The 26839-nt window shown below is 37.0% G+C and overlaps 1 protein-coding gene across 1 annotated transcript; it reads left to right on the top strand.

Annotated features, from left to right (window-relative positions):
- The first annotated feature begins 1715 nt into the window (after positions 1-1715).
- On the top strand, positions 1716-26414 carry gareml (GRB2 associated, regulator of MAPK1-like). Its single transcript, XM_048207764.1, has 6 exons — positions 1716-2505; positions 8153-8293; positions 12540-12670; positions 16689-17807; positions 21390-21550; positions 24119-26414. Exons 1-6 carry the CDS (start codon positions 2394-2396, stop codon positions 24882-24884), a joined length of 2430 nt encoding a protein of 809 aa, XP_048063721.1. The 5' UTR covers positions 1716-2393; the 3' UTR covers positions 24885-26414.
- Positions 26415-26839: the final 425 nt, after the last annotated feature.

The following is a 26839-nucleotide window of genomic DNA, read 5'->3' as shown; positions in this document are numbered from 1 at the left end:
ATTGTTTTACAGTGGTGCTCAGAATTATTGGCACCCTTGGTAAATATGATCAAAGATGATTGTAAAAATAAATATGCATTGTTTATCCTCTAATTCATAAAATGAGTAAAAATCTAACCTTTCATTGAAGAAAAAGAATTGAAAGTGGGGGGAAAATCACATTATGAAGTAAATGTTTTTCTCCAAAACATGTTGGCCATAATTATTGGCACCCCTAAAACTTTTTATGAGTAAAATATCTCTGAAGTATATTCCCATTCATATTTAAATTTTTTTAGCACACCAGGTTGATCATAAACATGAAATTGTCCAGCCATGACTTCCTGTTCCACAGGAGGATAAACATGAGGAAACACAAAGGCCAAATTCCCTTAATCATTCATCACAATGAGTAAAACCAAAGAATATAGTTCTGATGTGCAGCAAAAGATTGCTGAGCTTCACAAAATAGAAAGTGGCTGTAAGAAAATAGCTAAAGCATTGAAAATCCCCATTTCCACCATCAGGGCAATAATTAAGAAGTTCCAATTAACTAAAGATGTTACAAATCTGCCTGGAAGAGGACGTGTGTCTAAATCATCCTAATGTGAAGTGAGGAGGAGAGTTTGAGTGGCTAAAGAGTCTCCGAGGATCACAGTTGGAGAATTGCAGAGATTAGTTGAGTCTTGAGTCTCAGAAAGCCTAAAAAAAAATATCAAACAGCACCTACATCCCCACAAGTTGTTCAGGAGGTTTTCAAGAAAAATCCTCTGCTCTCATCCAGAAACAATCTCCAGTATATTAAGTTTTCAGACATGATTGGAACTTCAAACGGAACCGGCTTCTATGGTCAGATGAAACTAAAAAAAAGAGCTTTTTGGCAGCAAACCCACCAGATGGGTTTGGTGCACACATGGATAAAAAGTACCACATGCCCACTGTTAAATATACTGCTAGATCTTTAATGTTGTGTGCCTATTTTTCTGCTGGAGGTCCTGGACATCTTGTTCAGATATATGGTATCATGGATTCTATCAAATATCAACAGATAAAAAATCAAAACCTGAACGCTTCTGTTAGAAATCCTATAATGAGCCATAGTTGGATCTTCCATCAGGACAATGATCCAAAATAAACATCAAAACCAACACAAAAATGTGTCACTGAGCACAAAATGAAGCTTCTGCCATGGTCTTCCAAGTTCCCTGACCTGAACCCTAAAGAAAATGAGTGGAGTGAACTGAAGAGAAGAAGCACCAACATGGAACTGGGATCTGAAGGATCTGGAGAGATTCTGCATGAAGGAAGGTCTCTGATCTCTTGTCAGGTGTTCTCCAAACTCATCAGGCATTATAGAAGATGAATCAGAACTGTTTTCTTGGCAAAAGGAGGTTGCAAAAACTATTGAATAAAAGGATGCCAAATAATTGTGGCCAACGTGTTTTGGATATAAACATTTATTTCATAATGTGACTTTCCCCCCACTTTCAATTCTTTTTCTTCAATGAAAGCTTCGATTTTTACTCATTTTATGAATTAAAGATCAAAAGGATAAACAATGCAGATTTATTTTTACAGTCATCTTTGATCATATTTACCAAGGGTGCCAATAATTCTGAGCACCACTGTAGTGACATTAATGCCACTTTAAAAATATATCTAAATATTAATACAAATGTGCTACAGCAACTAAATTAGCAAATGCTTGTATTTATTTCCTATAATAACACATTGGCTGATGCATCATCATCCCGCACATGCTAAACCTATATCTAAATATGTTACAATTTAAAAGTAAATCCACATTATTCTTAAGTGGGACATCTTCCCCCATGTTACCATACATATTGAGATGTAATATCACAGGAAAAGTAAAAAATAGCCTAACTTTTTAGGTTGCATTCTAAACATAAGTATACATTTAGGCCTGAGTACCAGATGTAAGCTGTAAATAATTAGTCCCTGACGCAAATGCTGAGGTCAAGACCCCCACCCCTCAAAAAGTCATTGTATAATTGGCATAATGAATCAAGGTTCCCACGGTCTTTAACTTGGACAAATTAGGGTATTTTAATTAATAAGCACGCAAATGTTGTACTTTACAAAATCTAAAGTTTTTCGTCTTTTATAAAAAATACAGAGCGACCCGTTTGCGTTTTGAGGTGGTATGAATCTCCAGTACCGGTGAGAGCACTGTTAGTCCGGTGTTCCGGTGCGCGCGGGTGCGTGAGGAGGAGGAGGAGGAGGAGGAGGAGGAGGGCGGGTGTCGCGCGCCTCGGTGAGTCCGGTTTAGATCACTTCACTTCGGAGTTTCTCTCACGCGTTTCTCTTCATCATGGCGCGATGCGTCCCTGACACCGGTTCCGTTCCGTCCCCGTGATGCGCGTGATGATGATGATGGTGACGGATGAAAGATGGAGAAACTATCCGCGAGCATTACCGGACTCTCGTGGAGCTCCGTGTCGCTGCCGTTGGACGTGATCGTGAGCAAATTCCGCTTACCGACACTCGTGCGGCTGAGCCACGGTAAGAAAGACATGTTATTGAATGTTGTTATAAACTGACAAGATCAAGCACATAATCAGCGAAGCTGCGCTCCGAGCGCGAGAGTTTGTTTGACGTTGTTGCGCCGCATCGCGTCAAAGACTCTTCAGATTGTTGCCGAATCAAAGTTAGCGGAATAAGAAACATGACATTTCGCTTGTATATTAATTAACTTTTTGCTCTGAATGTGCATATTAATCCTGGAAACACTCGAGATAGTTTCACAAACGCTTATAAAATCACAATTTTTATCGCACGAAACATTGTGTAAATGTTTGTAACACAGAATGAATCCTCAGTGAAGTGTGTAGTTGATTTGTCTTTTGGCTAAAGGTGACAGAGTGTGTGTTGTGTGTTAAAGAGCTGCAGCTCTTTTCATATGTTAATGTTGTAATGCGCTGTAGTGTGTGTTGAATACTAAACAACCTCCTGCAGGAGAAACTCCAACATTTACTCAACAATCACAACTGAAGAACACAGAATTAAACTCCCATCAATGTCGACACATTCCCGTGAGAGTCTGTGAAAGTTTGACTCTCCATGGTGGGAAAAAGCTTCTGGATTGGAACTAAAATAATGATCAACTACTGTATTTGTGGCTGATATTAGTCATGATATGATACACACCTTTCACACAAGTTTCACAGACTCTTTGTGTTTGCATTAGTTAAACTCCATATTCTCTGGTGAGAGTATTTAAAGGAATATTTTGCATGTTCTGACATCATTTACTATACCTGAAAGAATTTCTATTTTGGGTGCATTAACCCTTTAAACATAAAATGGTGTCACTTGACACAGCTGCTCTTAAAGTAAAGATTTGGACATTCTTAGTAATAAAACTTGATGAAAAAGGTTCCTTTTAACACAAGATAAGAGTCCAGAGCTTAATTTTTCCATTTCGCCTACCAGCTGACTGAACCAGAGGCAAGATTCTTACATTCATGTTAAATTAAATTTGGCATCTACTCTGATTAAGCTCCATTGACACAACCGTAATGGATTACTTTTTATTTTATGCACATGTACCGCATAAATACTTATGTCTGAAATTGATAACTATAACTATATTAGTGTCTACACTAGCGAGGTCCACTTTCCTGCAGAGTTTAGCTCCAAACCTAATCAAACACACCTGGAAAAGCTGATTAATGTCTTCAGGATTACTAGAAAGTTACAGAAAAATAAGTTTGATTGGGTTTGATCAACTCAGCTTGAGGGCCAGAGATAAGAACTCCTGCTTTCTGTTTATTCCAAGTGTGTGATGCAGCTATATCGTCTGTCGCTTTATATACAGAATCAGAATTCACCATCTCTTTAAAGTTAGATGGATTCTGAATGGCTGACAATGTTTTTATTGTTCATCAGTTGATGGATAGTGTTACTCTTTGTCATTATCATTATAGTTTTTGTGTAGACTACACTATTATATTAGGGTGGAGTCGCAATAACCGTAATCTCTAAACGTCTAATGCATATGGCATACATAACTGGAAACACTTCAGGATGATCAAAGTCGTTATCTGATTGGTTGAATTCTACAGGATGTCCGGAAGACGTATGTCTGCCTGGAAACAAAGATGCCGTGAAGCCAAACCCCCTCATGGAAAAAACACTGTCATGTTTAACAACTGTGACAATGAGCGCTTATCATGATCAAATAAACGCTGGATTTTCTATGTAAAGTTTGAGGCATGTTATTGTAGGGTCATCGACGTTACATATTCACGCCCTTAAACGTGATGCAGAACAAAATGAACGTAAGAAAACAAATTATTGCATTATAAAACCATTTGAGTGTAATTTCTCACACTCGATTAACTGTTAATTAATAAAAAAATACTTATAATAGCGTATTAAGTGAATAACTGAACATCATTCATTTGTTTTATTTATCACTGAAATATGTGGACATTTAACACTTAATTTAACATACATTAAAGATGATTGTGAATACATGTAGGGTAAGTACAAATGCGTGTATAAACTGAGCTATCAGGCTAATCGGGTATCTGTATGTTATGCCAGTACATAAGCTAACTAATACAGACATAAATTATCATTATAACGCAGTTGAAACAGCAGTATTTATCATAACATGATTTTGTTGGAAATGCACTAAAGAGAGTACCTATTAAAAGCAATTTGAACCAATGGGATCGCGTGGGGTCCCAATGGAGACTTGATTTCAGGGGGGAACCAATTTGGTTGCTCAGAAGATTTCGCGGGCAAAATCCAATCATTTCAATAGGATCTGCGTGATCGTGAAATTCGCCAATACAAAGTTCCCCATGCAGATTTTCACTCATGTTCAGGTTCAGTTCACAGCGTAAACCAACAGAATCTGCTTTATGAGCTCTACTTTATACATCGCTACAGCATTGACGATGCACAATGGAGCTTTTTTGCCCACAAAAATTTGCTAATGTTCTGCACCTTTAGAATTAGTATGATTATTAAAACTTTATGGCTATAGTTATCGTCCTTGGTGTGAACAGGCCTTTAGAAGTGCAGTAAATACTAGGGCTGTCAAACGATTAATCGCGATTAATCGCATACAAAATAAAAGTTTGAGTTTGCATAATATATGTGTGAGTAATGTGTGTAAATAATATGTATATATAAATACACACACATTAATGTATATATTTAAGAGAAATATGTTATGTACAAAAAAAGGTATTTATATATAAATTATATAAAAATATAAATAAATACATATACTTGTAAATATTTCTCAAATATATACATGGATGTGTTTGTATTTATATATATATAATAATTACACACAGTACACCCACATATATTAGGCAAACTCAAACTTTTATTTTGTATGCGATTAATCGTGATTAATCGTTTGACAGCCCTATACACTAATATGTTATACAGTATGGCTGCGTCCGAAATCGCATACTATCTTGAATAGGTTCTTATTTTTTTGAATAAGTAATTACTTTGCAACCGTTAAAAAGTATGTTCTATATGTGTGTAGTATGAATATAATCTGGACGTACTTCATTCACCATGTTGTCATTATCATGTGACCTACGAACTTCAGTTGCGTCGGGATAGTAAAGTGTCCATCAAATGCACACTTCAGGATGGCGCCGGAAGTAGTAGGTCATCCGGGTACTTTTTGCCTTTAAGTACAAAATATAAGTACTGTGAATTTGGACATACTTATTTTGTCACATACGGTTTTCACCTACTCTATAGTAGGGGTTTTCGGGATTCAGCACATAAATATGGTAGAGTGATAACAGATTTGATCATGTTATATTATTAAATCTCTTGTTCCTGCTGTAATGTTAATTTTAAACCTTCTCATCATCTGCTTGATTAGATGCTGCTGTGATGTGTTTGTGTGTAGGAGGATCTCACTGTATCAGCACAGACAGCAGTAATTATACACAACAGACAATCTGCAGAGAATGTGTCTGTGTTGTGTTGGACTCGTTCCCTGTGTAAAGCATCTGTTTGAGACTCGTCTCAATGAAGAATGCGTTTAATACCAGATCAATACAGTTCACCTCTCTTTCGCTCTCTGTCCATTCATCCATTCTTCAGCGGACAGATCCGCCTGATGTCTGTGAGGTGATGTTGTTTGTGTCTGATAGCTGACCTCAGTTCTCTTCAATAAACCCCATGTGAGGAAGTTCAAAGAACTCATTTGATGTTTGTGGTTGAGCTCTTATGTGTGTGTGTTTGTGTGTGAGACTGACTGTCTCTTTGGCTGTGTGTGTGTTTTAAAGCGACAAATTGCATCTGTTTCAAGGTCAGATGCATCCGGATTTGTAGTTTTGTGCATTATGTGTTTTACAATTCCTGGTCAATGTTTAAGGGTTTGTGTAAGGAATAATGTCAAGTTAAATGTATTTATAACGCTTTTCACAATACACATTGTTTCATAGCACCTTTACAGAAAATCATGATGTTAATGTTTATAATATCTTAATGCCTTACACTTAATTTAAGCCATACATTTTAACTTTGTTGGTTAAAATTAATGCATTTAGGTTGATTCAGCAATGTTTAGATGTAATCATTTTTAGCTTACTATTTTTTTCAATGATATTTACATTTTACAATGGTAAAAGCAATTGATAAATGCTGTATATAGCATATATATCACCGTATGAGTATACTGTATATATGCGGATAAATTTGGACATATTTATATATCCTATATAACTTTATTTAAAGACCTGGGTAATAATATAGTTACATTTTGCGAGGAAATAAAAAAACAGGCAATTGAGATTTGCTATGTAGTATACAGTATATCAATTTATGTGAGTGTTCTGTATGTAAGTGAATAAAGTTGTATATATATATATATATATATATATATATATATATATATATATATATATATAGGTTCTGGTCATATAATTAGAATATCATCAAAAAGATAATTTATTTTGCCCAGGCGAGACGCTGTCTATTGTTCAAGAGTGGCTTGACACAAGGAATGCGACAGCTGAAACCCATGTCTTGCATACGTCTGTGCGTAGTGGTTCTTGAAGCACTGACTCCAGCTGCAGTCCACTCTTTGTGAATCTCCCCCACATTTTTGAATGGGTTTTGTTTCACAATCCTCTCCAGGGTGCGGTTATCCCTATTGCTTGTACACTTTTTTCTACCACATCTTTTCCTTCCCTTCGCCTCTCTATTAATGTGCTTGGACACAGAGCTCTGTGAACAGCCAGCCTCTTTTGCAATGACCTTTTGTGTCTTGCCCTCCTTGTGCAAGGTGTCAATGGTCGTCTTTTGGACAACTGTCAAGTCAGCAGTCTTCCCCATGATTGTGTAGCCTACAGAACTAGACTGAGAGACCATTTAAAGGCCTTTGCAGGTGTTTTGAGTTAATTAGCTGATTAGAGTGTGGCACCAGGTGTCTTCAATATTGAACCTTTTCACAATATTCAAATTTTATGAGATACTGAATTCGGGATTTTCCTTAGTTGTCAGTTATAATCATCAAAATTAAAAGAAATAAACATTTGAAATATATCAGTCTGTGTGTAATGAATGAATATAATACACAAGTTTCACTTTTTGAATGGAATTAGTGAAATAAATCAACTTTTTGATGATATTCTAATTATATGACCAGCACCTGTATATATAAATGATATAGTAAAGCAATAAGCCCCATGAAGCCGTAGTTTACAGTGAATTTAGAACAATGGCCGTTGTTAAAACCCTTAGGTGTTTTAAATTAACTGTAAACCATGGCTTCACAGGGCTTATTGCTCTTATAAATGGTTAGTCCATAAAAATATTTATTTTAATATTTATCACAGATGTTTGTAGAGTAATTTACAACTGCTTTAAACGTGACTCAACAAATCAGAATCAAGGACCGGAACTATACTTTTTATAATTTACAATATATATCAATCAAGTAGTGGGTAAAGTTTGATATACTTATAGAAGTTGTTTATTTTGATATTAATTAAGTCAATTTAGAGCCAGTCAGCCAAGCATTACTGATGCTGATCATCTCGAAAAAGCCAAGTATCGGCCAAATACTCAGCCTGGCCAATATATATGTCTTTTTTGCATCAGTGCTGAACCTGTAAATGATGAATAATCATATCAGTTGTGCATTTTTGTGTATATACAGGTGAGAATGTAGAGGGTCTGTCGGAGGAGGATGTGATTTTGCTTCATTCCTGCAGACAGTGGACCACCATCACTGCCCACAGCCTGGAGGAAGGTCATTATGTGATCGGACCTAAAATAGACATCCCACTACAGTATCAAGGTACCATATAACACACACACTGCACTGTGTGACTGCGCCAACAGGTGTACTGACACTCAAGTAATGATTTTAATTCATTAGTAGTTGCTGAGTCAAGCATCACTTTTGCTAGTTCTATGGACGTGAATGATATTACAAATTAGTTTGTTGACTAGAGGTGTGCTTTAAATTTTCAAAGTGACATGTACAAAGTGACTTATAAGCAGCTCTTTTTGAGAATAACTTTTACTTTGTGTATTGTGTATAACTTGTGTGTTATGTATGTGTATAATTGTGTTTTTATGAGAAGCCAAAGGAGAATATCCACATTGGTGAACAATAAAGTTTAAACTTACTGTAGCAACATCCTTGCATTGTGGTGAAAATGCACCACATTTTCATCCAAAATCTAGTTCATAAAAGTAGAGTTTTAAGCAAATAATCATTGAAAGCATACAGCAGATATATTTCAGCACACAAAACTGATTTCATTATTATCCACTGAGAGTGTACAAGCTATTAAAAACACTCAGGCCAGAGAGAAAGAGAGAGAGACGGAGAAAAGGAGGATGATTGGTTGTTAACAGTATATTGATTGTTGTATTCAAGCACTTAACTTCACACATGGTCACTTAGACGTTCTGAATTACACACACAGTCAGTCGCTGCTCTCTCTCACGCACAGGCAGTCTCAATTCAATTCACAGTGTTTTATTGCAGTGAGTGTTTTCATACAATATGGGCAAAGTGTTCAGGTGATACAGGAACAACAATAAAGAAAAAAAGAAATTATACTATGAAGATTATGATTTTTTTTCTAGGGAATAAAGCCAAAAATGTCTGTTATTTAACCATCCTAAGATTGTAACAAAGACAAAGAAGTCTAAATTCTTTTATGAAGTAATTCGATATAATCTTTTATTATTTTGTATATAGTAGTGAAACTATTTTGTTTAAAATATAACATTTTTCACACACGTTTAATATTTTAAAACAAATATTATTAAATTATTCATATTAATTTTTATTAATTATTCAAACCACCTCTATCCATCTATCTATCTATCTATCTATCTATCTATCTATCTATATATATATATATATATATATATATATACATATATGTGCATGTATGTATGTATGTAAGTGACATAGCAATGTAATTAAATAACTGCAATGTTTATAACTTGGGGAAAAAATTGAATTCATTAGAATACATGACTGCTTATGAATGGCTGTCAATGGAGAAAGATGCTTTTTGGCCACAGAATGGTGTAGTTATGGCATCCACCAGCAGGGGCCAATTTTTAAAACCCTGACCCTTTGGTTAGCGCTCTCATTCATAAAGTCAAACTCATCATTACCTCATCCTGACGTCATTCCCATGAGAGCCGCGGAGGAGCCCGTTTTACTGAGCTTCCGGAATCGCAGACATTACTGCGCTGGACTTCCTCTCATGGGACGGCCGTTACCTAATATACCCGCCACCCGCACCATTAGGTCAGGTGACCAATGAGATCATCTGTTGGGGTTTCCGGAGGCAGTAAGATGCTGAGAGGGATGGATGAGGTCATTTGTGTCTCGGTGGCTGGGTCTAACGTCTCTCAGATAGACAGATAGAGTGCTAATAGGGAAGATGGAATTACAGAAGGATGATTTTTACACAGCTGAGAGATGCAGAAGATGAGACCATGTTGATATTTTAGATTTGATGCAGAAGAGGGTTGTTATCGATGACTCTCAAAACGGAAGATCTGCAGAATATAAACATTATATTTTGGGATTCAAGCGTATAGCGCCGCTGAAACCCTATTGTAAATGTTAAAATTTCCAAGGATCAGCATTCTCCCCTAAAAGTGATCAAACCGTAAGTCATGACTGTCTATGAGGACATTGACGCATCTCAAAAAACATATCCACCATCGGCCACTGAAGTTTGAGCAGCTATCAGACAAGGTTAACGGAGGCCAATTGGAATGAAACTTGCTGGGCCTGTTTGACTCACTGCCCTAGGGACCACCTTCACGTTTTTCACTTGCATAAAGAATCGTGTATCACTCGATTTTTTGCGCACGCCCACGATATTCGTTCCACATAGTAGCACTCCTCATTCTGAGCAACTTTGCCTCTAGGACCGCCGCTGTCCACTGAATCGTTTGTTAAATATTGGAGATTATTTCAAAAACCAACTTTGGCGAACTAGTCCTAGGTTTTTGGCCCAACTTCGATAAGCTTTATGAACCATAAATTTCCTATGGTAAATTGCCTATATTGGCTGTAAATGGTATTTTACATGATCTAAGTGGTTACATGCTCGTTAAATAAAACATAATACCTTTTTATGCACGTCCTTAACCCCTTAAGACCGGATGGAGCGTCGGCGCTCCCATTTGCGTGTCTCTCTTTAAAAGCCAATAAAAATTGAATCCATATAGGTAGCACAAAAATTCTTTTTGCATACAAATCCAGAGACTTTAAACTTTCATATCAAGCCTCCAACATGCTTCTGTTGCGTTGTTTTCACCCTCTAATGAGTCTGAGAAATATGCGTTTACAACAAAAACAGCCCAGCCGCTAACTGTATACAAGTATGTATATTTCACGTGCTCATAACTTGAAAAATGCACAGATCATAAAAAATGGCACATCAATATTTAAAGCAGATTCTCAATATTAAAATTAATCCAAAATCAATATAATATATTGCGTTGATCACAAGATATTACTCACGGAATGATTTAACATACTTGGCTAAAAACATGTCTCTCATCTCTCTGGGATGCAGTGTGTATCCAAAAAAAAAAAAAACTCTAAAAAAGCCTTCAGGTCTTAAAGGGTTAAAGGCCTTAAAGAGCTTGAACCCCGATAATTGCTGCTCGCAGCTATATTTGTGTGTGTTTCTGACCTAGCTAACCGTAGGGACTGGGAATAATAATCTTATTCATTTTCTGCATAGAGAAATTGATTTTTAATGATAACATATACCTGTAATAATAAACATATGTTGTTTACACTCTATGAAGAAAATGGACAAAAAATACTTTGCGAACCAAGACAGCTGAAAAAGTGGGCGATCAGTGGACAGTTTTGCACTTTATCCAAAAACTAAAATTTGTACATGTGTATTTCTGTCTTATACAGTACATCTGTGGTCAAACTTCTGCAGATTGCCTTCTTAAAGAAAAGTGCCTTCTCAAAAGGAAATTTTTTTTATAAAAACAAAAAATTCCTGATTTACTAGCTGTATTTTAGGTGTTTGGATTAGACTAATATATAGTAGATATTAATAAAGAAGAAAATATGAGAGGTGCTTGACCAATCAGAACCATGACGCAAGAGTAATGTGAGTGGTTGCCAGGGTGTTGCTAATGTGTTTTGAGTGTTTTTTGAAAGTTGCAATATGGTTTCTAGGGTGTTGGAACCTGCTCCCAGGTCTCTTTGATATTCAGGTCCATATACATGCTATAGATTTGTAAATCCAGTGTTTTGTTTTGTCATTAATTGGATTTTTTTCTTTCTTTTTTGTGTGTTTCCATTGTCTGTCAGTTGAAAATAGGTTAATCACTTAAGTCTTAAGGTAACAGCACATCTCTCCTCAATAAGGCCCATGATTTGAGGAATCATTCATGTCTGTAGCATAAATGCTGCAGTTTAATACACAAGAAATCTCTTTAGATTGCTATGGAAAAGTGTTTGCATATGTGTGTGCTAACGAAATGTGATTGGTGTATTTAAATTTATGCTTGCTGTGATTGGTTGAAGGTGTTTCAACTAATGTGTACAACAGAAATCTTAGTGGCTTTAATAGAAGAGATTTATTTTGTACAAATGCGTCCAGAACAGAAAAGAAAAGTGAAAGTTCAGAAGAGAAAGAAACCCTTTCAGCTCTGAGTGTCGTATAGAACTGCGGAAATAAAAGCTGTTGCCAGGAGACAGAAAGACAAAGAGAGATACGCTCTCTGACGCTTTATCTGTGTGTGTGAAAATGACCTATACGATCACACACACACACACACACACTTAAATGAGGACATACCATGTTGTTTATTTTATAAAGCGAATGCGAATTATAATCTCGACAGACTAAACTCCATACTCTAAAAGAGTCATTTTGCATTTTTTTTAAATAAATAACTGTATGAACTTATTTTTATCTTTCAGGATGTCATCAAAGGACAGTTTAGTACAATTTAGCTCACTTCCTCGGGAAAATTTTGTAAAACTATTTCTTTGTTTCTGTCTTTCACTCTTTTCGCTCTGTCCTCAGGAAAGTTTAAGTTATTGGATCAGGATCGGGATGTCCGTGAGCCGGTTCAGTATTTTGGAAGCGTGGAGGAAATTGCAGGAATCTTTCCTGATCGCGTGTTCGTCATGGAGCCCATCACGTTTAGTGTTAAGGTAATGACAGCATCTCAGCAAAACCTCACATAAATCAGTCAGTAACTATTATTAATTACAAACTAAAATTAAAATGGAAACAGAAAATATAAAAATAAAAACTCATTCAAAATATTATACTATAATAGTACAAACCCGATTCCAAAAAAGTTGGGACACTGTACAAATTGTGAATAAAAACAGAATGCAATGATGTGGAAGTTTCAAATTTCAATATTGTATTCAGAATACAACATAGATGACATATCAAATGTTTAAACTGAGAAAATGTATCATTTTAAGGGAAAAATAACTTGATTTTAAATTTCATGGCATTAACACATCTCAAAAAAGTTGGGACAAGGCCATGTTTACCACTGTGTGGCATCCCCTCTTCTTTTTATAACAGTCTGCAAACGTCTGGGGACTGAGGAGACAAGTTGCTCAAGTTTAGGAATAGGAATGTTGTCCCATTCTTGTCTAATACAGGCTTCTAGTTGCTCAACTGTCTTAGGTCTTCTTTGTCGCATCTTCCTCTTTATGATGCGCCAAATGTTTTCTATGGGTGAAAGATCTGGACTGCAGGCTGGCCATTACAGTACCCGGATCCTTCTTCTACGCAGCCATGATGTTGTAATTGACGCAGTATGTGGTCTGGCATTGTCATGTTGGAAAATGCAAGGTCTTCCCTGAAAGAGACGACGTCTGGATGGGAGCATATGTTGTTCTAGAACTTCGATATACCTTTCAGCATTGATGGTGCCTTTCCAGATGTGTAAGCTCATGCCACACGCACTCATGCAACCCCATACCATCAGAGATGCAGGCTTCTGAACTGAGCGCTGATAACAACTTGGGTTGTCCTCGTCCTCTTTAGTCCGGATGACATGGCGTCCCAGTTTTCCAAAAAGAACTTAAAATTTTGATTCGTCTGACCACAGAACAGTTTTCCACTTTGCCACAGTCCATTTTACATGAGCCTTGGCCCAGAGAAAACGCCTGCGCTTCTGGGTCATGTTTAGATATGGCTTCTTTTTTGACCTATAGAGTTTTAGCCGGCAACGGCGAATGGCACGGTGGATTGTGTTCACCGACAATGTTTTCTGGAAGTATTCCTGAGCCCATGTTGTGATTTCCATTACAGTAGCATTCCTGTATGTGATGCAGTGCCGTCTAAGGGCCCGAAGATCACGGGCATCCAGTATGGTTTTCCAGCCTTGACCCTTACGCACAGAGATTGTTCCAGATTCTCTGAATCTTTGGATGATATTATGCACTGTAGATGATGATAACTTCAAACTCTTTGCAATTTTTCTCTGAGAAACTCCTTTCTGATATTGCTCCACTATTTTTCGCCGTAGCATTGGGGGAATTGGTGATCCTCTGCCCATCTTGACTTCTGAGAGACACTGCCACTCTGAGAGGCTCTTTTTATACCCAGTCATGTTGCCAATTGACCTAATAAGTTGCAAATTGGTCCTCCAGCTGTTCCTTATATGTACATTTAACTTTTCCGGCCTCTTATTGCTACTTGTCCCAACGTTTTTGGAATGTGTAGCTCTCATGAAATCCAAAATGAGCCAATATTTGGCATGACATTTCAAAATGTCTCACTTTCAACATTTGATATGTTATCTATATTCTATTGTGAATAAAATATAAGTTTATGAGATTTGTAAATTATTGCTGTCCTTTTTTATTCACAATTTGTACAGTGTCCCAACCTTTTTGGAATCGGGTTTGTATATTAATGATACTAAAATAACACAGCAAAATGCATTCAGTTGCTCAACGGTTTTCAAAATAGTGTCACTTTACTAGTTGTGTAGTACATTGTCCAACAAATGGTCATTTAACATGGCAAACCACTTCACATTATGCACACTGCTTTATAATCGACTTTTCATTGTAAAATCTAACTGAATGTATAATTCAGATTATTTAGACAGTTTCACATTAAATAAATCAGTTCAAAAGAAATGACTCACTGATTCATTCAATGTTTATTTAATGTTTTTGAGCCAAGATTTGAGTCTGAAAAAATGATAAATGATACTATCACAGTTACATATCGTCGTTGTCGGGCAGAAACCTTGTATCACCATATTTTGTCATTTTTATTTCTTTTCATAAATTATTATTATTGGTCAGCCTTCACATTTTTCTGTCAGTTTTGCAAAAACTTAATCAATGAAAAGTATTAAAAAGAGCTAACTCCATTGGCTCTTCAAACTGTCAGTCAAACATCGTAACTCCACCCAGCCTCTAACTGAATGAAGTGCAACACGTAGTTTGGATCTTTTCTGCTTGTTTGCAGTGCAAGGGTAAATAAAGAACTGTTTGTTTGAATAAGTACAACGTTTTATTTACTCAACAAACACTATTTATATAAAAGCTTATGTTTTATGTATTTAAGGAGCAGAGAAGAGTGTCTAAGTCTAGCATTTGTCGTCGAGTCATAGTCTTAAATAGCCTGTGTGGAGCAGCTTTGTTTTTAATAACATGAAATTTTGGCCAAAGTGACAGAAAAAAAACTGATTGACCGAATAGCTACAGTAAACTTTATAACCTTTAAGTTGATGAAAACGTAATGTAAAACCTCAGATGCGGCTGTTCTAATGACGTATTTCCAAAATTCTCAGAAATTCGCTGGACAAAAACCTCATAACTCCATTTGAAGCTTGATTTTGGTAATCTGTTAGTTATATAATGACACATGCATGTGTCTGACTATACATAAAGCCACAATATTCAACTTTGACAACTTTGTTTTTTCTATTTCCTGAAAAGTAGCATTTTTGGAGGTTTTCACCCGACAGCGACAATATTTTAAAAGATATTGTCCCCTTAAAACGTTAGTTCACCCAAAAATGAAAATTATGTCATTACTGACTCACCCTCATGTCATTCCAAACCCGTAAGACCTCCGTTCATCTTCGGAACACAGTTTAAGATATTTTAGATTTAGTCCGAGAGCTTTCTGTCCCTCCATTGAAAATGTATGTACGGTATACTGTCCATGTCCAGAAAGGTAATAAAAACATCATCAAAGTAGTCCATGTGACATCAGTGGGTTAGTTAGAAGTTTTTGAAGCATCTAAAATACATTTTGGTCCAAAAATAACAAAAACTACAACTTTATTCAGCATTGTCTTCTCTTCCGGGTCTGTTGTATATCCGCTTTCACTCCACAGTGACGCTGCTTCTTCTTCTTCTTTCCTGTTTTACGGCGGTTGGCATCCAGCTTATTGGTGCATTACCGCCCCCTTCTGCTCCGAACAGTGACGCTGCTGACGTGTTATCTGGTGCGCCGAGCTTCGTTTATAGTCTGAGGGAGACGCACGCTGTATTCAAGCTATTCTACATTGTTTGTATTTTGGTATTGCTATATTTTTTTAAAATGGTGCGTAAGTGTGCATGTCGTTATGTCCTAATCGCGTCACTGTCCGGAGCAGAAGGGGGCGGTAATGCACCAATAAGCTGGATGCCAACCGCCGTAAAACAGGAAAGAAGAAGAAGAAGCAGCGTCACTGTGGAGTGAAAGCGGATATACAACAGACCCGGAAGAGAAGACAATGCTGAATAAAGTCGTAGTTTTTGTTATTTTTGGACCAAAATGTATTTTAGATGCTTCAAAAACTTCTAACTAACCCACTGATGTCACATGGACTACTTTGATGATGTTTTTATAACCTTTCTGGACATGGACAGTATACCGTACATACATTTTCAATGAAGGGACAGAAAGCTCTCGGACTAAATCTAAAATATCTTAAACTGTGTTCCGAAGATGAACGGAGGGTGAGTCATTAATTACATAATTTTCATTTTTGGGTGAACTAACCCTTTAAATGGCTTCAATTTAGTTAGCATTTTGTTAGTACCTTCTAGTGTAACTAACTAATTTTAGGCCAGTTTAACTGCTGTAAATTATGGGTAGTTTGTAGCTTGACAAATGAGGTTCGAACTTTACGACATCAGTCATTGTTTTTTTGCATTAAATTCTAATCAGTTTGTCTCTCTCTTTCTCTTTCTGTAGGTGGTTTCTGGGGAGTTTACGGAGGATAGCGAATTATATAATTTCTCTCTGCAGGCGGGAGATGAATTGACTCTCATGGGCCAAGCAGAACTGCTCTGCGTCCAATCAACTCGCGAGAAATCCCGCCTGACGACGCTGCTACGGCGACTGGGCAAAGCAGGCGGAGCTTTGGGACGTCCCGCCCGCACAAAGATGCCTTGTTTGATATGTATGAACCATCGGACCAATGAGAGCGTCAGTTTGCCGTTCCAGTGTCGCGGGCGGTTCTGCACACGCTCGCCGCAGGAGCTGCAGATGCAGGGAGGCGAACACACCGTGCGCAGCATCATTGAGCGCGTGCGGTTGCCCGTGAACGTATCCGTGCCCACGCGACCTCCTCGCAACCCGTACGACCTTCATGCAATCCGCGAGGGTCATCGATATAAACTCCTCAGCATCATCAGCAAAACTGTCGTTCTTTGCTGCATACTTCGCAAAGAGGAAGTGACGCCATCTCACTTCCTGTTGTTAACGGACATGCCGCGCTTCACTCTGCCGGAGGGGCTTTTGCGCGCGGACGCTTCCTACCAGCAGGTGGTACTACAGTGTGCAATGCGTTGCCAAGAGAGCTTCGACCCAGACGATTACTCGCGTGCCGTGCGTGAAGTCAAGACGGACTTCTCCGAGGAGTGTCTCAGTCCGCGACGAATTCGGGTGTGCGTTCAAGGATACGGGCGTGATGAGTTGGGGACGTCCCTGCAGAGACTGTCTCTGTGCGTATACGGAGGCGGAGCGGTCACGCACACAATCTCACATGGCTGCAGAGACTCGCTGGTCGACTCGCACACGCTGCCCTCTAGTGATGGCGACGGAGAGGAACGAGAATATGTCACACCTGATTGGTCGACTGACACACAGGAGATTCCATATGAGGAGCTCTGGACCAATCAGAGTTCTGGAAGCTTTGGGGTGACGTCTGAGAGCGCAATGAAGGCGGAGCATAACCTCATATCCTTTCACTCCACAACCACATCATTGGATGGAACGGTGGGTTCCGCCCATGTCTCTATGGTGCAGATGGAAGCAGGAAGAGTATCGAGAGTATCGACTCCACCCCCAGTTCCACCCAAATCAGAAGCTGTAAGCAGTTGTTTTCCACAGATTTTCACATAATCGTAATTAATAATCGCAATTACAATTTCAAGGGAATAATAGACAATTATGATTTTTGGCATAATCGTGCAGCCCTAATATCTTGGCTATATTTCAGCCCTAAAATTAAAGGTGCCATCGAATTGAAAATTGAATTTACCTTGGCATAGTTAAATAACAAGAGTTCAGTACATGGAAAAGACATACAGTGAGTCTCAAACTTCATTGTTTCCTCCTTCTTATGTAAATCTCATTTGTTTACAAGACCTCAGAAGAACAGGCGAATCTCAACATAACACCGAATGTTACGTAACAGTCAGGATCATTAATATGTATGACCCCAATATTTGCATATGCCAGCCCATGATCGAGGCATTACACAAGGGCAGCCAGTATTAACGTCTGGATCTGTGCACAGCTGAATCATCAGACTAGGTAAGCAAGAACAACAGTGAAAAATGGCAGATGGAGCAATAATAACTGACATGATCCATGATAACATGATATTTTTAGTGATATTTGTAAATCGTCTTTCTAAATGTTTCGTTAGCATGTTGCTGTTAAATGTACTGTTAAATGTGGTTAAAGTTACCATCGTTTATTATTGTATTCACAGAGACAAGAGCCGTTATTTTCATTTTTAAACACTTGCAGTCTGTATAATTCATAAACACAACTTCATTCTTTATAAATCTCTCCAACAGTGTGTAATGTTAGCTTTAGCCATGGAGCACTATCAAACTCATTCAGAATCAAATGAAAACATCCAAATAAATACCATGCTTACGCGATTAGACATGCTGCATGATGAACAATTTGTAAAGATCCATTTTGAGGGTTATATTAGCTGTGTGAACTTTGTTTATGCAGTGATAGTTGAGAGCTCGGGAGGGGGGCAGGGAGCGCGTGATTTAAAGGGGCCGCAGCCTGAATTGGTGCATTTCTAATTATGCCTCAAAATAGGCAGTTAAAAAAAATTAATTAAAAAAAAATCTATGGGGTATTTTGAGCTGCAACTTCACAGACACATTCAGGGGACACCTTAGACTTATATTACATCTTGTAAAAAACGTTTGATGGCACCTTTAAAGAAAAAATCTGAACTTGTATTTTGCATAAAGAAAGTGAAACCTATTTTTAGGACCATTACTTTTTTCATTATATGACATTATTTTCATGACAATTAAGCACCTAAATTCTCCAGTTTTTTGTAATTCTCATTATTTTTTTTGCCTTGTTGGGCTGGTCGAGAAACAAACAGATCAATGTTTTGATAGTGTCACGGTGTGCACACCTTCAAATGGCTTACACACTACACTGCATATATATATATATATATATATATATATATATATATATATACACACAAGTCGCTGTTTGGATTTAAATAGGCAAATGCTTAAGAGTCTATGATTGGATCATTATTGCAGTGATTATTATGTTTCTAGCATGTTATATGTCTGGCAACACTTCTTCAAAATCTAATTGATGGAGTGTGTAGCTTTTCATTTCTTAAACAACTATGTAGGAAGACACATCATGGCCATATTCCAGGTTGACAATGTCATGATTCATCAGGCTCAAATTGTGAAAGAATGGTTGGGAGGGAACATGAAGAATCATTTTCACACATGAATTGGCACTGACCTTAACTTTATTGTAAGTTTTTGGGATGTGCTGGAGGAGATTTTACAGAGTGCTCACCTCTTGCATTATCAATACACGATCTTGACCAAAAATTGATGCACCTCTTGATGGAAATGACGTCACAACATTTATTTCTATCATGAGGTGCATCAATTTTTGGTTCAATATTTCAATATTCAATATTTAGTTCAATTTTTGGTGTGTATATCAATATACATACACACAGTATATGGCATTTCAATAACGTTAATGAGATTTTGTTTTGCATTATAATGATAATTTTAGGGAAATGTATGTATTTGTTATGGAAAATAATGCCACTTCACATTTTTAATGGTTCTAAAGTAGGCTAAATTTTCTGTATGTATAATGTAAATAATATGTGTAAATATAAAAGATGTTATATTAAAAAATAAGTATAATAATAATTCATAATATTGTATAATAAAATATATAAATAGAAGTCCCTCTTTGTTTCTATTGATTTTGAGGTGATGTTCTTGAGAGTTTCTTCTTTTAGACATTTTCCTAGTGTTATTGTGCTTCTGACCCTGAGCTCAGCTGTTCTGTAGTTCAGTAACCCTCTTTATTGTCATGAGAATACTTGTCTTCCTCAGTTCTTTTTGCCATGGTCCCACACGCATGTGCATTATATACAGTATCACACAGCACTGCTGCCCTAGACTAAATTATTGATACTATTGCTTTTAAAGACTGAATAATGAGCATATGTTTACCGGAACACAGCATACACACACCACACACACACACACACAAACATAATCACACATCATCTCAGACTATACATTTTATATAATGTTAATATGAGGAGCTACTTGAATATTTTGAACACTTCAAAATATTCTGATAATACTAATAATTCAGGTGCTAATGTAGCAATTCTTTCTTATAAAATTACTGACATTTTACACAGTCAGAGAAACAAACATCCCGTCTCATCAGGATGTAGAGCCAGAATTAAAGTCTTTTTGACACTGTTGACTGAAATTACAGCCTTTTGCTTTTCCTCTCTCTCTTTCTCCCACACATAGAGGCTTCAGTTCTGGCCTGTAATTTAGCTTCCCAAACACACACACACTCTGTCCCTGGTGTATTTGTGGAGGGAAGTGAACTGTATCCCTGAATCCCAGAGTTGTTCCTCCCAGAAGTGGAAATTTGGACAGTGATTAAAGATATTAAAATGATCATTAAGACAGTATTTCCATATCAACTGTAATGAAAAATAAACACTTTTTTAAATATAATTTGTTTGATCATATTAGAGTTATTAAATAAGAAGTACATAATTAATCTTGAGGATATCAGATTTAGATTTAGGAGAACCTTTTTTATTACTAAAATATAGTTTAAAAAAATAATTTAAAAATCATTAACGCCGTTTCCATAAAATAAACAATATATTGACTTATAAGAACACTTTTTGTCTGTTCAATGATTTACACATCAGCCACCACAATTACTGTATGTATTTGAATCTTAATATCTTATATGCAATTATTTGATGAATTAATCAGCAGCATATCATGTAATTAATTTGATTGGCTGCCCGAGATGAACTGATACTTAATATTACATCTGTTCTAGCGATCATAGTTTGAATTTACAGTATTATATTCTTTTAATGTATGATTTTTGCCTGTGTTTAAATGTTTTCAGTTTAATGGTTTAGTATTTATTATTCCGTGTTACATTTCCATATTCTGTGTTTAATATTCATTGTTCAGTTTTTGGTATGTTCGGGTTCAGTGTTAATGACATGAGAAAATGGTTTCTTCTGCACAGAAAGTGACATTTACTTGAGTTGTGAGGAAGACAATAGCAAGGCTGTGTAATATAGGAGATGTCACTCACACTCTAGTGTGATCTAGTAATAGTTCTTTTGCATTTCTTCTGTCTCTCTAGGTGAAAGAGGAGTGTCGTTTTTTAAATGCTCCTCCTGTTCCGCCCCGCTGTGCTAAAGGCCCCGCCCCCAGCCCTCCAGTCCCCACCCGCTTCCCTAAAACTCCAGCCACACAGACGCTCAACCCAAACCTCTCATTTTATTCCTCTGGACTGCAAGAGAGGTAAAAATCACAGCTTATTCAAAGACTTAAGATATACCAAGACACTCATTACTCGTTGTTATGAATGATAGAAAGTGCAACGTAAAATTTGGCAGAATAAGTCCCCACCTTCTAAATAAAAGAGCCAATCGCCAATTGGTAAAGACATCGTGTCCCTGCTGCGGTCGCCTTAGAAATATACAATTTTTTAATGATATTTAAGCATTAAAAAATAACATTTATGGGACAGGTCATGTTAGATTTTGTTGCTATATTGTTGAAATATATCATTGAAATGTGAGTGTGGCAAGCAGTTTTTGAGATTTCAGGATTGCCTCATTCAAGGAGATAAGACTTGGTCTTGGACGCCCAAAATAGCTGCTGTGAAGGCGTTGCAAATATGGCCGCCGTCTTTTCTTGAAAGGAATTATTGCAAAAGAAAAAGTATTGTTGTACCCCTAGAGGAATTTAAATAGAGCCATTTTAAGTACTAATTGGTTGGAAATAAGTAGGAATGGGAATTAAGAGGAAGTTAATTCTTTTAGTACTTTTGAGGAAATATTTCCTTTAGGAAGAACTGGTAAAAATCTTCCTAACTATATCAAATACTACTAAACAAAATCCGAAGGAACAAAAACAATATTATTTTTGCATTTTATTTATTATGACAAGTTGCAAAAAAGGCCCGCACACGAAAAACTACAGCGTTACTGAGGATCGACAAATGATTTGGTCACATGATCTTGCATTTGCTTTCTTGTTGTCTTTTATCTTAAGCTCTATTCGGACGGGACTAGTTTTCCAGGGGGACATTCATGTTTCACAGATGTATTTTGCAATTTTAATCCCATCTAAATCTGCCAAGTCTGTGTTTTTCTCACACAACCTCCAAAGCAAATTACCTACTGTTTTTCAGCAAACTCAACGGTCCTCTGAGAGCTCTAATGTGAATGTTATATTATCCTAATGCTTCTCCTCATGTGTTTTTTGACCTACCTGAGCTACCGTTTGCACACCAATATTCTGCATTCTTTCATTTAGTTTCAATATGGATGGTATCCGAAGAAAAAATAACATTATAAAATGTATAAAAAGAGTCAAGTCACAGAAACTGTGAAAACTGCCCGTTTTAATATCAGTGCCAGGTAAGAGTAAGATAATTGTCTAGATTTCTCTGCTCTTTTATGCAAGTTTATTATAAACAGCTTCTGCTATAAACTCATGAAGTTTACTTAAATAGGGTTTTCATATTAAATTAAAATTATATCAACAAGTAATATATTAAAAGACACATACAGTACAGCCCAAAGGTTTGGAACCACTAAGATTTTTAATGTTTTTAAAAGAAGTTTCGTCTGCTCACCAAGGCTACATTTATTTAATTAAAAATACAGTAAAAACAGTAATATTGTGAAATATTATTACAATTTAAAATAACTGTTTTCTATTTGAATATATTTCACAATGTAATTTATTCCTGTGATCAAAGCTGAATTTTCAGCATCGTTACTCCAGTCTTCAGTGTCACATGATCCTTCAGAAATCATTCTAATATGCTGATCTGCTGCTCAAGAAACATTTAATGTGTGCAATTGTACAAAATATTTGTGTACAATTTTTTTTTCAGGATTCTTTGATGAATAGAAAGTTCAAAAGAACAGTGTTTATCTGAAATCTAATCTTTTGTAACATTATAAATGTCTTTACTGCCACTTTTGATTGATTTAATGCATCCTTGCTGAATAAAAGTATTCATTTCTTTAATTTCTTTTCAAAAAAATAAAAATAAAAATTCTTACTGACCCCAAACTTTTGAACGGTAGTGTATAATGCTACAGAAGCTTTGTATTTCAGATAAATGCTGTTCTTTTGAACTTTCTATTCATCAAGGAATCCTGAAAAAAAAAAGTACACAACTGTTTTCAACATTGAAAATAATCATAAATGTTTATTGAGCAGCAAATCAGCATATTAGAATGATTTCTGAAGGATCATGTGACACTGAAGACTGGAGTAACGATGCTTTGCATCACAGGAATAAATTACTTTGTCAAATATATTTAAATAGTGCAGAGTTATTTTAAATTGTAATAATATTTCACAATATTACTGTTTTTTACTGTATTTTTAATTAAATAAATGTAGCCTTGGTGAGCAGACGAAACTTCTTTTAAAAACATTAAAAATCTTAGTGGTTCCAAACTTTTGGACTGTACTGTACATCATACATGATGCACGCAAGCACAGCAGATGACCTTCTGTTACGCCCATATCAAGAAAACAAAAGTTGCAAAACAGGCATGCACACTAAAGCCCTATTCGGACAGTTCTAGTTTTCTAAATAATATTTGAGTTACAATTTTTATCACTCAACGTTTGTGATTTCATGTTCCGATAATGTTAGTCCCGTCCAAATCGGAACATGAAATCACAAACGTTGAGTGATAAAAATTGTAACTCAAATATTATTTAGAAAACTAGAACTGTCCGAATAGGGCTTTAGTGTGCATGCCTGTTTTGCAACTTTTTGCCTATTTGGATTAGACTTTTGTACTTTTATTACAACACAACTCTCTCTCTCTCTATCAGTTCTGCTCCTCGTAGCGGCAGCAGCTCTCCATCGCCGGACTCTTACTCTCTGTACTGTTACCCATGCACCTGGGCCGACTGTGTGACCTCTGACCCCTGCGTAAGCCCTGATCCCGCCCAGCCCGCGCAGGCTTGTTGGTCCCACCCTCGAGGAGGCGGGGCCTACACCTCCAACATCCTCAATACACCTCTACTCAGCACTGACTCCGCCCAAAAGAACTACTCCACCTGCCCCAGACCACGGCCGGTGGCGCAGAACCGCTTCGCACCATTCGGTGCCCTAAATCCCTTTGCCAATCCGGGACACACCCACGCCTCCTCCGACTGGCTCACCACTGGTAGGAACTCTCCCACTCTGATACCCGACCTCATTAGCTCCACCCCCAAGGAGCCTCAAACCAATCAGGGAGCTTCAGAATGCAGTCCCGAGCCTCCGCCCAGACCAGTCAAGAATTCAGAAGAGGACACGGTCACGGTGGACCCCGCCTCCGGATCAGTTGCCATGACGAGGGGGGCTGAGGGCGGGGCTGGGTCTTCATGGCGACCCCCGGCGGAGCTCTGCTGGCTCTCAGTGGAGGAGGTTTCGTCCAGTCTGAGGTTTATCGGCCTTTCGGACGACGTGATTGGTCTGTTCAGCCGAGAGAGGATTGATGGCTCTATTTTCACTCAGCTGACGGAGGAAATCCTGTCGGAGGACTTTAACCTCACTAAACTACAGGTCAAAAAAATCATGCAGTTCATCAAGGGATGGAGACCCAAGATATGAGGGCAGCATCCTCGTGAATGTATAGATGTTTTTATTTGAGAGACACAAAATTACTCCAGCCACAATGAGTGCTTCTGCTCGGACAATTTCAGATGTTTTATAAGTGTGTGCGTGTGTGTCTGAAATACACCTCTCTAATTGAAAGACTGACAGATTGTGACTAATATATTATGGAGCACTATTTGATGTTTTTATTTTTGGGGCGGGGTGATTTTGTGTACCTTCGGTGGACAGTCAGAGCTTATCTTGTGGCCGTCCTGCTGTCTTTCAAGGGTTTACTGACTGTGTTTTGACCTCTTTTGTCTGTTTTCTAATAATCTGACATGATTGTCAGTTGGATTTGGTTCAATCTGGGTGAATCTCATGAAACCTGTCAAGAACATGTCCAGGTCATCTTTCTCCCCAAAATCAAAAGCATAAATAAATAAATTGTCATTGCTTAGAATGTATGAAAATCTCATTCTCGTTACTGTAATGTGGAAAAAAAGTTTAAATAATATGTCACGTTACCTTAATTTATAGTGCCTTATACAATACAGATTGTTTCAAAGCAGCTTTACAGCAATAATCAGGAAAATAACAGAATCAGTGATGCAAACTTCATCAAATACGAGACAAATTCAAATCGTGCTGTAAAGCAGCTGTCATTCTTCAGTTCGGTGTTGATGCAGTTCAGTTTAATAACAATTTCATCAATTATGAAATAAGGGCTACAAGCAGCTCTTGAAATGTAGGAAGAAAGTGTGTTGCCAAAGTTTACTTCCTTAATTATCCCCAGGCACAAAGCGGTATGCCTCAGGGCTTAGTGCTAGGCCCGCATCAGTTACAATAAATCATTTTAATTACAAGGTGTGTAATGTGTGTGTTACCTCCCAAGTAAAATAATTTATACTGTTATTTTACTGTATTTTTTATTTTAAAAAATGCAATGATGATCATTGAGAATGATCAGAATGACAAAACTCAAAAGTAAAACTTCTGAACACATTATTTTAATAAGAATTTTTGTGTTCCTAAAAACATTCTGAGGAAAAATATGCAAAATAAAATTGATTTTTGGGGGGTGGCTTTTGACAGGTTTGACAAGGTTCACCCACTTAGAGCACAATTTTCTTCATTCCATCTGCTCATACTGAGCTCATGTCATGCACACAGGAAGTGAGCGTTTTTAGAGACTTAAAGAGTTCAGTTTGTGATGTACACACTAATAAGAGCAGTGAGCTTACAGTCTAAAGAACACACTGTAATTAGGTGACTGTAATTAAGAGTTTACTAAACACAGCCCACACTTGATGTGTTTGAGGTGAGTCAGAGCTGCTGAAATGAGAAGGTTTTAGCCTTATCTCACTGTTTTTAAAAAATTTTTTATCAGCATTTCAGGAATGTTTATTTAACAGATTTCCCCTTTTGTAGATGCATGTGTAAAATTTAACAGCAGTAGTGTTTCATTTGTACTGTAATTTCATCATGTATGATTTAATCCTGCTGGATCAACTACAGAAAAGAATAAATCAATAGTGCTCACTTGAACATAGTGTTATCGTCAGGTAAATCTTTGGTGTACTGGTATGTTCAGAATGGAATATTAGCTTTTTTTGCTTAGTTTATACAGCATACTACTATTAGAAATACTTATTAGTTATTGTTTGCAACTATTATCAAACAGACAATACTGTCTAAAATGTGTCATTTAAAGGGTTAGTTCACCCAAAAATGAAAATTCTGTCATTAATGACTCACCCTCATGTCGTTCCAAACCCGTAAGACCTCCGTTCATCTTCGGAACACAGTTTAAGATATTTTAGATTTAGTCCGAGAGCTTTCTGTCCCTCCATTGAAAGTGTAGGTACGGTGCACTGTCCATGTCCAGAAAGGTAATAAAAACATCATCAAAGTAGTCCATGTGACATCAGTGGGTTAGTTAGAATTTTTTTGAAGCATCTAAAATACATTTT

Source organism: Megalobrama amblycephala, linkage group LG11, assembly GCF_018812025.1.
Source record: "Megalobrama amblycephala isolate DHTTF-2021 linkage group LG11, ASM1881202v1, whole genome shotgun sequence".
Classification (NCBI taxonomy): domain Eukaryota; kingdom Metazoa; phylum Chordata; class Actinopteri; order Cypriniformes; family Xenocyprididae; genus Megalobrama; species Megalobrama amblycephala.
Note: the sequence above shows the minus strand (reverse complement) of the source record. Positions and strands in the feature narration are given on the sequence as shown.

What these genes read in the sequence shown, in the direction of transcription:
- gareml (XM_048207764.1), top strand. Translation starts at nt 2,394, where the DNA reads ATGGAGAAACTATCCGCGAGCATTACCGGACTCTCGTGGAGCTCCGTG. An exon ending in CATCCCACTACAGTATCAAG is followed by an intron (nt 8,294 to 12,539) that starts GTACCATATAAC and finishes CTCTGTCCTCAG; the next exon opens with GAAAGTTTAAGTTATTGGAT. An exon ending in TCCTCTGGACTGCAAGAGAG is followed by an intron (nt 21,551 to 24,118) that starts GTAAAAATCACA and finishes TCTCTCTATCAG; the next exon opens with TTCTGCTCCTCGTAGCGGCA.